The sequence below is a fragment of the Siniperca chuatsi genome, linkage group LG14 (genome assembly GCF_020085105.1).
Source record: "Siniperca chuatsi isolate FFG_IHB_CAS linkage group LG14, ASM2008510v1, whole genome shotgun sequence".
NCBI classification, from domain to species: Eukaryota; Metazoa; Chordata; class Actinopteri; order Centrarchiformes; family Sinipercidae; genus Siniperca; species Siniperca chuatsi.
The window spans coordinates 17,767,626-17,785,216 of NC_058055.1; the positions used below are offsets into that span (position 1 = coordinate 17,767,626).

At 38.4% G+C, this 17,591-nt stretch overlaps 1 protein-coding gene across 2 annotated transcripts in view; it reads left to right on the forward strand.

The window, feature by feature from the left end:
* Positions 1 to 17,211, forward strand: part of rad50 (RAD50 homolog, double strand break repair protein) — a 30,783-nt gene extending 13,572 nt beyond the window's left edge. For both annotated transcript variants that reach the window (XM_044223038.1, XM_044223039.1), the window contains exons 18-29: positions 133 to 259; positions 1,865 to 2,058; positions 2,524 to 2,634; positions 3,079 to 3,171; positions 3,449 to 3,562; positions 4,109 to 4,236; positions 5,257 to 5,358; positions 5,529 to 5,651; positions 12,678 to 12,763; positions 12,870 to 13,012; positions 15,137 to 15,270; positions 16,290 to 17,211. In XM_044223038.1, coding sequence (XP_044078973.1) covers positions 133 to 259; positions 1,865 to 2,058; positions 2,524 to 2,634; positions 3,079 to 3,171; positions 3,449 to 3,562; positions 4,109 to 4,236; positions 5,257 to 5,358; positions 5,529 to 5,651; positions 12,678 to 12,763; positions 12,870 to 13,012; positions 15,137 to 15,270; positions 16,290 to 16,476 — 1,542 coding nt within the window. In that variant the 3' untranslated portion in view covers positions 16,477 to 17,211. The remainder of the gene's footprint in view (positions 1 to 132; positions 260 to 1,864; positions 2,059 to 2,523; positions 2,635 to 3,078; positions 3,172 to 3,448; positions 3,563 to 4,108; positions 4,237 to 5,256; positions 5,359 to 5,528; positions 5,652 to 12,677; positions 12,764 to 12,869; positions 13,013 to 15,136; positions 15,271 to 16,289) is intronic.
* Positions 17,212 to 17,591: the final 380 nt, after the last annotated feature.

Below are 17,591 nucleotides of genomic sequence, written 5' to 3' on the forward strand. Positions count from 1 at the left end.
GAGTTGTGACACTGAAAAATCTAGGTGATTAAGAAACATCACTGTAAGACATTGCAAATTCCTCGAAATTGATATACACCCCCCTTCTCCCCCCTGTCTTTCTTCACCTTGCTGTAATTTTTTTCTTTCCAGATGGACCTTAAAGAAGTGGAGAGGAAAATAGCTCAGCATGCATCCAAACTCCAGGGAGTAGACCTAACCAGAACCATCCAGCAAGTCAGCCAGGAGAAACAAGAAACCCAACATAGGCTAGACACCAGTAAGATGACATTGTACACCCACTTAGAGGGACATTCTGTTTTCCTACAGTCTGGGTCTTATGTTGCAGTTTTACTCATCTACTTTAATTGCTGAGATATGGAGCCAAAGGCATCAGACAGCTTAACAATGCAGTACACAGGGCAGCCGATTTTAAATAAGTCCACTTAACTTGATTATCATAACCTCTAAATTTGAAGTACGAGTGAAGGTGAACACACACAAAATATTCATTATAAAAATCTCTTTCATTTGCTCTCTGTCAAACAGACTTTCATAACAGGCAGTTTGGGTTATCATTTTAACACTGACCATCATTTTCTCTTCTAAAGTCAAAGTTAATCAAAGAGATGTAGATAATTAAAGTGGACTTGTTTCAAAGCTGTGCAATGCCTTGTCTTTGCTAATTGTCCTGTGGGTATCATTGTAAAGCTGTGTCAAGCCTAAATCATAATAAACACACCAGTAAGCTAAATTTTATAACTGAGGAGGTTGTTAAAAAAAAAAGACAAAAGATTCTTCTAGATACACACAGACATATACAAACATACAAAAAGACAAACATATACACTGAGACACATGCTTAGGCAAATACCATGACAAGTAAAGCCTATTGTAAATCAAAGGTAATATTTGTGATAACTCTTATTTGTCCAGCAGTTTTTCAGGGGTAATGTATGTTTTACAAAGACTAACAGGCATTACATAAAAAGAAAAGATTATCTTTAAAATTGTCATTAATTAAAAGGATGGAACATTCATAATATCAATATGGCTTCCCCGCAAAAACTGATGATTCAAATCACCTGTAAGCCCCTCGATGAATTGTTGGTTTCCATTTAAATCAATATACTTTTTTTTATTCCACTTGCATCATTGAACAAAATTACATGATAAAAGCTCACACTGATATACTGTGTAACAAAAAAAAAATCCAAGCTCAAAGGTCTACTTACTATTACTCGGAGCTGTCAGTGGTCTTCAATTTATAGTTTTTGTGGGCTTCATTCAGCGACTGGAGCTGGTTCAGGACCTAAGTGTGGATCTTTGTTCATGTGATAACACTGAACTGACACGTTCTTCTTCTGGACAGAGCAGTGCTGTCTGGTTAAGCAACCTCCTTGTTTTTGGCTTTAGCTACAGAGTTTTACAAATCACACTCAGTTGCCAGTTTATTAGGTAAAACAGATTCAACAAAAACTGAACATTATAACCTTTAGTAGTATTAGACTGCATTAGTTTTACTTTCTTCAGAAATAGGCTAAATAGCTCAACGATCTGGATAAACAGCACTTTGTGCATCTTAAAGACAAACCACAGACCATTTTTGTAGACACTAGGTTCAGAATTAGAGGAATTGTGTTTTTCCTATTTTCTAAGCCACCATCACCACTATTTGTTTGCCATTCAGGTGCTTCTATCATTAAAGACAACCTATGGTATGCTTTGGAAAACATCTACACTCACTTGTTGGTCCCCAGCTGTTTATGCACAGCAGTGTTTACTTCACATCAGGAGTCAGATGGAAGTGGGAACGGAGTTGAAGCAATAGTAAGATTTTTTTGTCTCTGTCTTTGTCTGCCTGTAACTTTTTGTGTCCTTGCAGCCTCCAGCAAAATGGAGCTGAAACGTAAGCTGATCCAGGACCAGCAGGATCAGATTCAGATGCTGAAAAGTGCTGTGAATGAGACAAGAGCAGAGAAACTCCAGCTGAGCAGTGATATGCAGAAACAGCAGCAGCTGGAGGAGCAGTGTGCTGAGTTCACCACTGAAATACAGGCCTTAACCAGGGACATCAGGGTACATTTTATTGTTTTTGTTTATGTAAGCGACTTCTTGTAAGATGCTTATGTAGATGCATTGGAACACACAAGATTTTTTGTAGTGTTTACATTTTGAAGTTCAAGTTCACCCTCTAAACTTCTTAATGAGAATGCAATGCACATTTTGCACATCAAATTTGCACATTTCTGTTCCATACATAGACATATTTCCATATGTACATCCAGTATCATTTTTGTATATTCTCACTGTGCACAGCCTGCATTAATTTACTTATACCTCTGTTAGTTCTGTTGCCATGTACATGTACACAATAAAAATAAACCTGTGGTGTGTACTTTTGACGTTACTTTTAATTCATTTATTTCTATTGACATGTTATTGTTGGCTTATTTAGTTTTTTCTATGTGTGTAGTAAGAAAAAGTCTGTACTCTTTAAATACGCCACATTGTCCCTTTTCCTCTCACTTTGTGTCCAACCAGGAAGCGAAGGAACAGCTGTCCCCTTTATCTGCTGCTCTGGAGAAGCTGCAACAGGAGAAGCAGGAGCTGGTAGAGCGCAAGAGGCAAAGGCAGGAAGAGGGGCAGGAGAAGGTGGACACATTCTCACTTTTGTTTCTCTTTCATTGTTTTCTTTCTCTGTACTGAAAACGCAACACAAATTCAGCAACAACACGCATGGTACTGGTCAAGGAAGATTATATCCTCCTCTCTTTGTATTCTCTTTCTTCTTTTGGTGAACGGGAACAGCTGAAGATGGGCCTTTTTTGTGCTTCCTGTTCTTTTTTTGTTTCTTTTCCCCTACATATAACCACTGGATATATTTAACATTGAAACATTAATATTCAACAGTGAGTCAGCATTATATTAAAAAGCCTAGACAGTTATAAAAATACCTACTGTTGTGGCTTTATAGTATATTATAACCAAGTCACATTTCCTGATAATGATTGAAGTAAGAGGTTAAGTGTATATTCTGAAACTTCTTCTTCTGCTACATATGATCTAGTCACTCTTCTTACACCTTGTCACCTACAGATCAATGCCATTAAAGAGAGAGTGAAGGCAATCACCACCTTGGAAAGAGAAATTACCAAATACATTGATGACAGCAAAGACAAATACAAAGAGGTAACATGTTTGCCTCTATCATACGTGACACATCCGTATTTCCGATTCCTCCATCGGTCATTTTGTGATGGACACTACATACATATGGTTATCGTAAAAGGTAAACATATGCTGTCTCCATTCACTCTGAAACACCAGCTTTCCATAGTCTCTGAATAAGTTTGTCATTGTTTCCTTTGATATTAGCTATCGAAGCTTGGCTGTAATTGTGTTGGATTATTAATTATTATTCATTGAAAGTATTGAACAACTTAATTTATGTTGTCTATTGCTGCAGCAAAAGGAGTCTGAGCTTCAAGAAACCAACACTCAGCTTCATGAGGCTGAGAAGTATAAAGAGAAGATTAACAAGGAGATGGGAAACATCCGCCAGGATATAGACACTCAGAAGGTATTTTCTCCTACTTTTTAAAGAAAGTTGTAAGTTTAATCCACCATTGTACTGGTGGGTGCAAATAAAGCCTTAGTTATTTACTTTAACTGTCGATGTTGCATCCAGTTTTGCATCTATTTAGTAATCTAGCAGTGAAACATTGTGCTGTATGTTCTTTAAGTGTAAAACACCCATTGAAGACTGGGTTTTCTAGGACAACTTCACCTACTTACAAGTAGCATGGAGAAGGAAAGCAGTATCAGACAGTCAAAACTCCAGCAACACTTGAAGCATTAAAAACAACTTTATTGACGCACTGATGTTTTGGCTAGTGGCCTTCATCAGAGTTGACCCTGAACACCTACCCAGCTTGTCCACTGTAATTACTTTGGAACCCACATTTTCCTTGGCCATTTAGTCACATCACAGTATACATTTAAGTTGTGCACTGAGGGAACCTGTAGGGACACGGCCCTCTAGTTGCAAAACACTCGGGTTAGTAGTGAATATGTTTTGAACTTTAGCGTTAAGTTTTAACATAACTTTAACCTTTATATTTCTTAGGTCCAGGAGCGCTGGTTGCAGGACAACCTGACCTTGAGGAAGCGTGTTGAGGAGTTGAAGGAGGTTGCGGCTAAACACGAGGCTCTTGTGAAAGACATGGGCAACATGCAAGTTTTGCAGCTACGCCAGTAAGAATACTACACAGTTATAAATCAGTTGTAAGATCAGTATATTTGAGGAAGTGATAAAAGGGAACCAAGCTGCACAGAACTGTTCAAGACAGCCCCAATCTCTTTTACCTCTGCGGTGTCACACTTGAATGTGTAAAGCATACTTTCTCAACCACTGGGCCGGGGCCTATGAGTGGGCCGTGAGCGCCCTCTAGTGGGCCATGAAATGTTTTTAAGTTGAAGCTAGTGGGCCGCTCACGTCATCAATTTGTTGACAGGTAAGCTAACCGGTAGGCTGTAGTGTGGCGAATATCAGTGTCCGAACCGTACCGACGAGGATATTTTTTTTTCGTAGAATGGCAACCGCATGACCTGCCCTACTCTGCCTTTTATTGGCTTTCCCTGATATTCTTACCCTAACCCTTACCAATCTCACTTTTCTTGCCTAAACCCAACCAACCCAACCAACCCAACCAACGAAGGCAACAAGTACCAGCCAATCAGAGGCAGAGTAGGGCGGGTCATGACTTTGCCATATAGGTCCTGGCAGTCAAAAAAGGTTTCCGCAAATGTGCTTGTTCACAATTACTCGTGATGTGAATGACTGATCATAAAACAATCCTACTCACACTCAAGATAACAAAATGGTTTTCCATACTTCACCTGTAATTAAAAATGTAATTCTGTTTTGTTTTAATTCTGTGTTCATTAAATATATGAAAAATACATGTTCCAGATAGTATGTCATTATGAAAGTTTTAGTGTTTTGAACAGGCACGTTTATAGCAACCTTCTTTGACTGCCAGGACCTATATATATTATATATTACATTTTTAGAATAGATTAGCCAAAATAATTTGTATTATTATTATAATTTATGTTTTAATGGGCCCTGGCCCTTTACAATTATGAATAGGTGGGCCTTGAAGTAGAAAAGGTTGAGAAACCCTGGTGTAAAGGTTACTCATGGTCAGGCTGGTAGTATTATTAGAAGTTAGCCACTATGTTTTCACCTCGCCACTTTCTGTGGTTGTCAAGAGAACGGCGTGAAGCGGAACGCAAGTTGGAAGACTTGAAGAAGAACCGCAGTATTGCACTGGGTCGTCAGAAAGGCTTTGAGGAGGAGATACTGCATTACAGGTGAGATATGCAGGTCTGTTGTTGGTTTTACGCATAAAGAGCTTGACCAAATTCAGCTGAGATGTTCATTATTATACCAATCTAGTGTCTAAGGCTGACCTATGTCATTATTGATGAATATATGCTTGTTTTCATGAATTAAACTTGCTCTTTGAATTGATTTCTTGCAGAAAAGAGCTGCGAGAAGATCAGTATGACAAAGCTGATGAGCGCTACAAAAACAAGATGATAGTAATGAGGACCACAGAGCTAGTCATTAAAGACCTGGATCTCTACTACAAGGCCCTTGATCAGTAAGTGTTTCCCTAACATGCCCACATATTTATAGTAGGTATTAACCGCAATGTATTTCTCAATCTAATTCAAGGTTCAGGGTATCAGTAATTGCAATGTAGCATAGGTATTAATGTCAGTAGTGTTATTTTTTTCTTTGTTTTTGTTTTATAATGTTGTAAACCTGTGCAAATCCTACAGTAGGTCTTAGAGGGTCCCCAAAAACCTTAGTCAGTCGATTGCAGTAATTCTCTATCATTTTTTTAAAAAAACCTTTTGCTGCTTTTTCTTAATCCTCTAAACACAAACTGTGGAGTTACAGCATTACAATATCAACAGTACCCTAAATTAACACATATTGCCTCCACCATGGTGGGAATGTTTAGAGGAACCAAAAAAATGCTGGGAAAATATAAAAGGAAGAAGAAAAAAGCAAAGACAAAGAAAGCATTGTCAAATATTAATTTACCTAGTATCAAAAACAGCTCTAAAATAAATTCTTCCAATTGCAAAGATAGATAGTTACTATAGTTTATTGAAAAAAATGAAAAGAAAACACAACAACATCTTTACTCAGTATTTGATTTTTGAAAGGATTTAGTGCTTAGATGTAGGTAGTAGTGTTGGTGAGATTGTGTTTCAACTTTAGCACATCCTTTATCTAACCATCTTTAGTAGTTTTCCTGTTATGAGACATCCGTCCGTTGTCTTTCTTATGAGGCCCTTTGAAGTTAGGTCATCAAATGCAGCACCACATTTTTAGGTTGTTAGCTAGAAAGTCAGCTGCCTCATAGTGGGGAAAACTAAGTTTGATCAGTGATGTCAATTCTCTTATAACCCTAACCCTAAGTTTCCACAGTTAAACGTTTGACTATTGGATGTCACGGTAGTGCAGTGGTTAGCACTGTCACCTCACAGCAAGAAGGTACTGGGTTTGAACCTGCTGACCGGCTGGGGCATTTTTGTGTGGAGTTTGGGGTGTTCTCATATCATCATTTTAAGCTTATCACATTAAAGCTCTGAAGACTAGACTAGACTTCCAGTAATTGTGGATGTGATGTACCTTTTCCTGTCAGTGTGTAAAGCTAATGTTACCTCAAGCAGCTGCAGTGCAGAGCTGTCAGCAATAGCATTAACTTGATACTAACATCTCAATTAGATGTGTGCAATGAGATAACTTCTGTTATGAATTGGCTCTATATAAATTTATTAATTTATAGAAAATGATTGCAATTGCGATAATTTCCTCAAATTATTCAGCCCTACTATACTACATTTCATAACAACTCGGTGCAGCCTACTGAGTTTGTTTGCCTACTGATTGTAAACCAAAATCAGACTTTATTCATACATGTATACAAGGACTTTGTGTACAATGAGTTTGTTTTGGTCCATGTGTCAGTACAGCAAAATAAAAAAAGAATAACAGAATAAGAATAACATTAGGTAAGAGTAAGATCAGATTTAAAAATGTGTAATATAACATATAAATACCTATGAACATTAATTGTTAATAATTAATATACAAATATGCAAAAACCAATCCATGCAACTGAGTTTAGCTCTGTTTAATGTGTTAAATATCGTGCAAAATACTGCTCTACATAAGCAGTGTGCAAAGATACCTGCAATGTTGAGAGATTAGTGCAGTACAGTCAGTGGTTTGGATAAATGTATGCATTTGCACTCTGTACACACAAACATCAGTTTGTTTTTCAGGCTGGTATGGCATAAACACAAACCAATCCATATTTTTAATGAGCTGCAGGCATCTAGATGGTTACAGATGCAGTTAGTTCCTAGGTAGAGTCGGTAAAATATATACTGTATAAAAACAGCTGGTTTTAACTTTGAAAGACAACAAGTGATCATTCTGTTAACCTAAAACGAGCTCCCAGGGCACTCAGCCAGAGAGTAGCCTGGCTTGTAGTGAATTAATCAAAAGCAAATTATTTTACAACAGACAAAGCAAAGCAGTGACGACATTTGTGGCAAGGGAATTGCATGTTTATGAAGTAGTGGAGTTTCCTTAGTGTAGGTGGGCAAGGTCTTACGCAGTAAGACACGTCAGTAGTCATGAATTTGAACTTTCTTATCTTTTCTCATAATGCATTCGAAAGTGCAAAGTTTGTAGCCATAGTGTTGGACTTTCTTTCTTATGTATGTATAACCCTCCCAGCAATGTCACATTTATCTAGTATATATTTTAATACATTTTAGAGCTGAAACATTTAGGCGATAAATTGATAAGGAAAATAATTTTTAGTTTCTGTCCTAATGCATTTAGTTTCTTATTCTGAATATCAAAAGTAAAGAATTATTTAATAAGAGGTAAGTTTTAAAAGAGAATCAGCAATAGAATCTATGAAATACAGCTGATACCCAAAATTAATTATTAAGTGCGAAAATGGATCCACCCCACTGCTTACGAGCACAAAACTTATCACACAATATCAGGTTTGTTTCCTAGAAATATAATCACATTGCTATCATTGGCATCATTGTAGTGTGGCATCAGGTTTGCATTTGCAGGGTTGTGTTCTGTGATAAAAATGTGCAAATAATTGGAAAATTATGAGCAGGGTAGAAAAGAACAACCATGCACATCTTAAAATGAACTGTACAGGAGGAGTTTTAATTTCAAAACAAAATTGTAACAGTTTGAATGCAAATAAAGCACCTATAGTTTACTCTTTTATAAGGTCATGAATCAGGCCTCAAGGCCTTTGCTCATTATGCTTTCAATTGAATCCTCACAGAGAAGATCAAAATCGAATCAAAATAAATATGTATAGTCATGGTGGCAAACCATTTTTATTGTTCTTGGATATATGGACTGACAGAGACACTTACTGAGGATGAAAGGCTTAAGTGAGCTTCAGTCAGGAAGTGTGAGCTCATCCCCTCAGATACCATCTGAGAAGAGAGCAGAAACATCATTTACCCATATGTGTGGGTTAGTTAAGGCATCAGTGTCTGCACTGTTATCAAGATTGAATGCAGGCCTTAGCAGACCATACATCCAGGTCAGAGTTTCTATCTGAATACACAGAAAATGGTCTCATGGTGAGATGTTTTGATTTGGGAGTGGAATATGAAACTTCCCCATCACTCACTTTGCAACAAATTGTTGTGTGTGCATAATAGATCAAAACCCTGAAGACAGTGCTGTGACTGTCAAGTACCTCTAATCTGTTTCATTGTCGTAAAATGACTGCGTCAAAACTGATTCTGTGAGTGTGTGTCTGTTGTAATTGTTTTCTTAGTTGTTTATTTATAGTAAACACTGCACATTAATCTTCATTAGCATTTTATAAACGAGTGTATAAGGTCTGGGGTTAACTCAACAACTAATTTGTATGTATATGTCAAATAAATGGCAGTACCAGTTGGGCAAATAAAGTCCCAAAAAACTACAAAACCATCACTTTTTGCCGTCAAAAATCATGTTAAAGGTATTTTTAAATATATTCAAGGATCTGCAGAGAAACAAACTAAAGCATATTATATAACATGTCATAACTACTGTATATGATATAGCTGTCCTTGTGACCCCCTAAAAACAAATTTTAACAAAAGAATTGCTATTAACTTTACTACAGCTAAGCTACTACAAGCAATGGACAGTAGCCTCCAGTTTTCTGTTTATTTCATTTAAAACTAAAATAAATATTTTATTGGGCTCATTTCAGTGGGAAAAGTTTTGTTTGATACATCACGTTTACAGCTATCCATGTATTCCGCATGATATTGAAAAGGAATCCATGTTAAAATTGATGCTCAAGTACATTTAGATTATTGAAAGTATCTCGAAGCAGGTTACCACGTTATTGGGTCACAGATAGAGAGCAGTCACTGTAGGTGTATGAACCAAATATTGTCTGTGGTGTTTCAGAATTTCTGTGCTACTTTAATATGGTCACAAAAAATAGTAATGTTAGGTTAAGGTTTCAAAACATAGGATTGCCATCTGGTTTTTGCAGTAATCTAGTTGCATACAGTATCAGTACTGATGTCTGATACTGTATGCAATTTTATTTCTTAATTTTTAAATACAAATTCTTATAAAGTTGCAACCCTGACATGACCCACATCACTTCACTTCACTTGTTTTCATCTCATATTCGGAGCCCAGGAAGGAAACACTGTCCAAGAAAAAACAAGAATTCTGAATTAAATAGTCCGCAACTTTGGAAGATACCCACTTGATTTGACTAACTCAGACTGCTGAAGCCTTAAATTAACTTTTGAATATAGTTTTGCACAGAGCAAGGACTGTGGATTTAGTCCCCCATCTCTTACATTGGAAGCATGTTAGGAAGGAATATTTAAATAGCCAGTATGAACGGGAGGAATGATTAAAATGTTATTTAATCCTAATTCAATATTCTTAAATTATATGACCAAGAGAGGGGAATACTTTTTATAGGCCTTATCAGCAATATGATCCTGTCTCAAATATAAAATCACTCTATTCTTCTGATCATGACCAAGTCATGTTATATATATTATAGGCACCATATATGGGCCTCAGAAGAAGCACTGTTGATAATACTGTTATCACTCTGGTGTTTTCAAACCACATTAAAGTTTCGTCAATTTGCTAGATTATAGACAAAATGCTTCTTGGTATGCCGGAAAACAACATCACGTTGGCTGCCTTCCTATCTTTTATATACATATATCTCTATCATGTATCAATATTAAATTGATTTAGTGAATAAAAAATTGCTGTCTCTATCATTTTGTAACCATGTCATAAGAAAATAGCTTATTGTTGGAAGTCAGTCAGGCCATATATGCAAGTGTGCAACAGAAGACTTGTGTAACCTACATAAAGTTTCATGATTGTTATCCATTTGTGTCAGTTTGGGTTCAAATAACTTTGCTTTATGCACACATGCTAGTGTGCACACTGTGGTGTGGTCTGCATATCAGAATCAGAAATACTTTGATCCTCGAGGTGAAACTCTTTTGTTACAGCTGCTCACTATCAGGTCAGTGCACACTTGAGAATAGAAGGAATAGAATTACTAAGCAAATCAAAATATGATACACTATAATACAGTTAAGATAAATTAAGTACCCAGTGGATATAAGTATAAAAGCTAAAATAAGTGTAAGTACCAAAGTGGATTTAGAGGTTGATAAGTATGTACAGTATAATACAGTAAAGCGGTGTAGTCCCTCATTCGTCCAGGAGTGTTCTATTGTAGAAAAGGTTTCAGTCGTAGTCATCTGGACACTGTTTTCAGAATCAAGACGTTTCGGCTCCCATCCGGAAGTCATTCTCAATTGTGAAAAAATGGGACGGGAACTAGAAATTTAAGCTACTCTGTGTTACATAAGGTTTGAACGGGGTGTCAAGGAAGCCATTTTTGTGAAAAAAGAGAACCCCTCTTTGAACAGAAATGGTGGTCTGATATTCAATCTGTCCAAAGTCTATCAGAGTGTATTATCACCTTGGTCACGCCAATCACATGCTAATCAGGTACTTAACAGTGATGAAGTAGATGCAGCCAGAAAACAATAGGCCTGATTACTGATTACTGGGCCATCTTGGAAACTATTAGGTCAGTTTCAGGTGAAACTAGCTATTAACAGATACTCAGGCAGATTCCTTCCTGAGGGCAGGGCTTATGTAACACAGAGTAGCTTTTCACAATTGAGAATGACTTCCGGGTGGGAGCCGAAACGTCTTGATTCTGAAAACAGTGTCCAGATGACTACGACTGAAACCTTTTCTACGATAGTATAATACAATGTAATAATATAAGTAACAGTGCAATAATGAGTACTGTCAAGTTAAGTGTAGCTTATTAAGATGATTTTGTATGATTAAGAAGTATGACAAAATATCAATAAATAGGGAATTTTAAACTGAAAACGTATATTGCACAGGAGTATTAAACAGAGAATATTGCACAATTATTTCAAGCATTGCAGTGATGTTAATGATCCAATGTCCAGTTTAGTGACTTAGGGTCATATAGACTGACACTTAGAGGGAGGAGTTAAAGAGTTTGATAGCCACAGGCAGGAATGAATTCCTGTGGCGCTCTGTGGTGCATTTTGGGGGGATGAGTCTTTCGCTGAAGGTACTCCTTTGTTTGACCAGCACGTCATGGAGTGGGTGGGAGACACTGTCCAATATAGCATGTAGTTTGGCCAGCATCCTCCTCTCTGACACCACCGCCAGAGAGTCCAGCTCCACCCCCACAATGTCACCGGCCTTACGGATCAGTTTGTTGAGTCTGTTAGCGTCCACTACCTTCAACCTGCTGCCCCAGCATGCAACAGCATACAGGATAGCACTGGCCACCACAGACTCATAAAACATCCTCAGCATTGTCCAGCAGATGTTGAAGGACCTCAGCCTCCTCAGAAAATAGAGGCAGCTCTGGCCCTTCCTGTAAAGCGCCTCAGTGTTCTTAGCCCAGTCCAGTTTATTGTCCATGTGTACTCCCAGGTACTTGTAATCCTCTACAATATCCACACTGACCCCCTGGATGGAAACCAGGGTTAACTTTTGAAACAGCCTAGAGTTTAATCTACCATATGCTTTAGTCCAGCCCCAGGTCATGCCTCTGTGCTCCCCTCTTCATCTGGGATACCCAACAGAAATACTGGTTACATTTACACAGTTATATCCTGTTGTTTCATTGCATATTTTTCACACCATTGCACCAGGACTCAAGTACCATCTATTCGAAGCAGATATGCTCATTGTGAACTGTAGGAAAGGTAATGGCAGATATACAATACATAGTACAGACAGGAAATGCTTGATTAGCCGTTTTGGGACTTATTGTGACTTACTGACTTATTGAAAATTTTTATACTATTTGATGTACAATTTGATATTCATAACTCAGAATCATGACTCTACTTATGTCTTGAGCTTGTCACCTGATTGTCAAAACAGAAATGACACTTGGGTAAAGTGAGACGTCCAACAATGTCTATTAGATGCCTGGCGTTTGGGAAGGTAAACACAGTATCTAATCCACTATTGGGTTTGTACCTTGTTTTTTTATTTTCCTCAGAACCATCATGAAATTCCACAGCATGAAGATGGATGAGATCAACAAGATTATCAGAGACCTATGGCGCAGCACCTACAGGGGTCAAGGTGCAACTCATTCTATTTTTAAAAAATCTATTATTTGTATGTACATAGTTCTCATCCCTCATTCCTCCCTCTCAGTGTTTCATCATCCCCTCTTGCCCCCTCACAGATATTGAGTACGTGGAGATCAGGTCTGATGTGGACGAAAACTCGTCTGCTGGAGTGAGACGGAGGGTTTACAACTACAGAGTAGTTATGGTGAAAGGAGACACAGCTTTGGATATGAGAGGACGCTGCAGTGCCGGTCAGAAGGTACCAGAAAAGTATTTTCTGTATTAGCACATACAGTGGGTACGGAAAGTATTCAGATCCCTTTAAATTTTTCACTCTGTTTCATTGCAGCCATTTGCTAAAATCAAAAAAGTTCATTTTATTTCTCATTAATGTACACTCAGCACCCCATCTTGACAGAAAAAAACAGAAATGTAGAAATTTATGCAAATGTATTAAAAAAGAAAAACTGAAATATCACATGGTCATGGTAAGTATTCAGACCCTTTGCTCAGTATTGAGTAGAAGCACCCTTTTGAGCTAGTACAGCCATGAGTCTTCTTGGGAATGATGCAACAAGTTTGTCACACCTGAATTTGGGGATCCTCTGCCATTCTTCCTTGCAGATCCTTTCCAGTTCCGTCAGGTTGGATGGTCAACATTGGTGGACAGCCATTTTCAGGTCTCTCCAGAGATGCTGAGAGAATTGGGTTTAGGTCAGGGCTCTGGCTGGGCCAGTCAAGAATGGTCACAGAGTTGTTCCGAAGCCACTCCTTTGTTATTTTAGCTGTGTGCTTAGAGTCATTGTCTAGTTGGAAGGTGAACCTTCGGCCCAATCTGAGGTCCTGAGCACTCTGGAAGAGGTTTTCTTCCAGGATATCTCTGTACTTGGCCGCATTCATCTTTCCTTTAATTGCAACCAGTTGCCCTGTCCCTGCAGCTGAAAAACACCCCCATAGCATGATGCTGCCACCACCATGTTTCACTGTTGGGATTGTATTGGGCAGGTGATGAGCAGTGTCTGGTTTTCTCCACACGTACTGCTTAGAATTAACGCCAAAAAGTTCAATCTTGGTCTCATCAGACCAGAGGATCTTATTTCTCATAGTCTGGGAGTCCTTCATGTGTTTTTTGGCAAACTCTATGCAGGCTTTCATGTCTGGCACTGAGGAGAGGCTTCCGTCGGGCCACTCTGCCATAAAGCCCCGACTGGTGGAGGGCTGCAGTGATAGTTGACTTTCTGGAACTTTCTCCCATCTCCCTACTGCATCTCTGGAGCTCAGCCACAGTGATCTTTGGGTTCTTCTTTACCTCTCTCACCAAGGCTCTTCTCCCACAATTGCTCAATTTGGCTGGACGGCCAGGTCAAGGAAGAATTCTGGTCGTCCCAAACTTCTTCCATTTAAGGATTATGGAGGCCACTGTGCTCTTAGGAACCTTGAGTGCTGCAGAAATTCTTTGGTAACCTTGGCCAGATCCGTGCCTTGCTACAATTCTGTCTGTCTGACATGCACTGTGAGCTGTAAGGTCTTATATAGACAGGTGTGTGCCTTTCCTAATCAAGTCCAATCAGTTTAATTAAACACAGCTGGACTCCAATGAAGGAGCAGAACCATCTCAAGGAGGATCAGAAGAAATGGACAGCATGTGAGTTAAATATGAGTGTCACAGCAAAGGGTCTAAATACTGGATTCAGATGTGAATTTGATACAGCATTCTAATGAGGCTGACAGACTTTGGAGTGGCCTTGTCAAAGTCCTGACCTGAATCCTATTGAGATGCTGTGGCATGACCTTAAAAAGGCAGTTCATGCTCGAAAACCCTCCAATGTGGCTGAATTACAACAATTCTGCAAAGATGAGTGGGCCAAAATTCCTCCACAGCGCTGTAAAAGACTCATTGCAAGTTATCGCAAACGCTTGATTGCAGTTGTTGCTGCTAAGGGTGGCCCAACCAGTTATTAGGTTTAGGGGGCAATCACTTTTTCACACAGGGCCATGTAGGTTTGGATTTTGTTTTTCCCTTAATAATAACAACCTTCATTTTAATAACTGCATTTTGTGTTTACTTGTGTTATCTTTGACTAATATTTAAATTTGTTTGATGATCTGACATTTAAGTGTGACAAACATGCCAAAAAAATAAGAAATCAGGAAGGTGGCAAACACTTTTGCACACCACTGTATATCAGATAAAACTCTTGCATGTGTGTTATAAAAATACAATATTTTCCAGTGAATCATGATGTAAACAAGTAGAGTACAAAACAAAAGTAGAAAACAAATCTGTCACGAGGTAGATATCTAGAGTTTAGGTGGATTTTTTTGTTTGATTAATTCATTCCAGTTTTTATTTTTATTTATTTATTTTTCCAAATGTGTCTAGGTGTTGGCATCCCTGATCATCCGTCTAGCTCTGGCAGAGACCTTCTGTCTGAACTGTGGGATCCTGGCCCTGGATGAGCCCACCACCAACCTGGACCGAGACAACATTGAGTCACTGGCACACGCCCTCGTAGAGTCAGTACACGCACACTAATTTTACTAATTTTTACCACTAAAAGAAAATTGACATGATGCATTACCCAACCCCTAACCTGACCGTCATGTCTACATGCCATAACCCCAACTCTTACCTGGAAACCTAAAACTAACTGTATTCTTAAAACCAAGTCTTAATCTTCAAACAGATCGTTGAAGACGTGCAGATCGACTTAAATGTTCTCACTCTCAAGGTATCCAAAATAGTTATCAAACTCAATAACGTCCTCACAAGGACAGAAGTACAAAAATACACAGTGCAACATGCTAGCTCTAATTTATCAGCCTCTTCACCTATGTCTCCAGCTTTGCTTTGGCTTTAAGGCTGTTAGACTGATAAATGCTCTGCACCAGCAAAATGTAAAAGGCTGCTTTGATGTGGACATGTTGCTATAGATACCGGTGAGAAGATGAAATACAAACCAGGAAGTCCAAGACAGTGTAAAACTGTTTATACTCCTTTAACAACTAAAAGTTATCACAGCAGTAATAATTTGCTCCTCCATCTCAAAGCTTGAGTAGCATTAGCACATTGCTACAAGCTAAATGCAATGTGTACGCCTGAACATATTTGATTGGCAGACAGTGCTGCAGCAAAAGTTGAGCTAGGAACTAATTCTTTGCCAGAGCCTTCTGCTGTAGCCCCCACTGTCTTATTGACATGAATAAGGAGCCTGAGTGCAGTTGTCAGTCTGAACCTGCCCTTGTTACTTTAATGCAATTACAAAAGCAGGTGATGTTATGACATGGTAACTAATAGATGCATATAGGTTGAAAAGTACCAATTTATAATAAGAACACAAAATGTAAGAAGGATTAATTACAGGCTCCATAGTTAGATTAGGTTACCTGACATGGCAAACACTAAATATGTAGAACATGAGATTGGAGTGAATGTTTTACCAGTTCCATTACTCAACAAACACTGTTTGACTTACTACAGTGTATATAACTACATGAATGTTATGTACTCTTCTCCTCTTGCTCGCTCTCCCCAGAATCATTAAGAGTCGCTCTCGCCAGCGTAACTTCCAGCTACTGATCATCACCCACGACGAGGACTTTGTGGAGCTGCTGGGGCGGTCCAGCTACATCGAGAACTTCTACCGCATCCGTAAGAACCAGGACCAGAACTCTGAGATCACCAAGTGCAGCATCACCTCCCTCTCATCCTATCTCCACTGACCATTTTCCTTTCGTTTCGGATGGGCAAAGTCAATGTTCAGTTGATTTAGTTTAAAATAGTAATAATAAAATATTTCTGAGTTTTTGACGAAAATCTACTTTCAAGTCACTCCTTCTATTAACTGGTTGGAAGGTTAACTGATCTGCACAATACTTAACCTACCCAAACCAAGAAGACTGGCAAATATCCATAATGCAATATGTAACATTTTTGATTTGCAACACAGCCTTATTTTATTTATCACCTCAACACAAAGAGCAATCACTGTCCTGTCTTTTTCTCCATCCAGCTGGAAAGAAATTCTCTTTGGAAGCATATTGTGTTGATAATGTTGCTTTTTAAAGTCACTGTTTAATAACCTGAACTTGAACTCCTGCATTCCACTAGGAGTAGTACCTTAAAAATTCCATGAATCCAGTACTTCCCAAATGTACCCTCTTGTTTAAAGGTTATTTGGATGACATCACAAATCAAAAACATTTAAAGACAAACTGACACTGGCATTATCCTAATGAATAGCATGAGCAACGTCCATGATATGAATCAAGACTTTCTTTTATTATCATTTTGAGACTTGCACTGGTGTTTGTAGTCTTTACAAAATGTCCAGTAGCCATGTGGTGGCCAGCAGTGGCAATAGAAGAATCTGTTCTGCTTAAAAATCCAGGGCTGTATTGCAGTTTGCCACTTTGTGAGCTTATAACGTTCTGTCATTAAATTTCTTGTGGAGAACATAGGCTGTTATCTATGACTGTCTCTCTTTTCACTGGAGTAAGTTATTGCTTGTTAGAAAGAATTTTTTTTAACTAGTATGGCAACCGATCCTATAGATTCAGTTCAGAGGGAAAAAAAATCTTTGGTGAAGTTCCTCATCAACCACAGTTTAATCAAACAAATCTTATCTCTCACACATATTGCAGACTCGCTGCATTTTTTTTGTAATGAGTGGAAAAACGTGGCAAAGGCGTGGGCAAAGCAACTATAAATCTTGTGTTCTCAGCCAAGACCTCAGAACAAGCTGCAAGCTGACAATTGAGTGATCAATTCAAGGGCTACTTGAAATAGCTTCTTCCAGAGGTCGACAGCCAACGAGCTTGTATCATGAAGATGATGG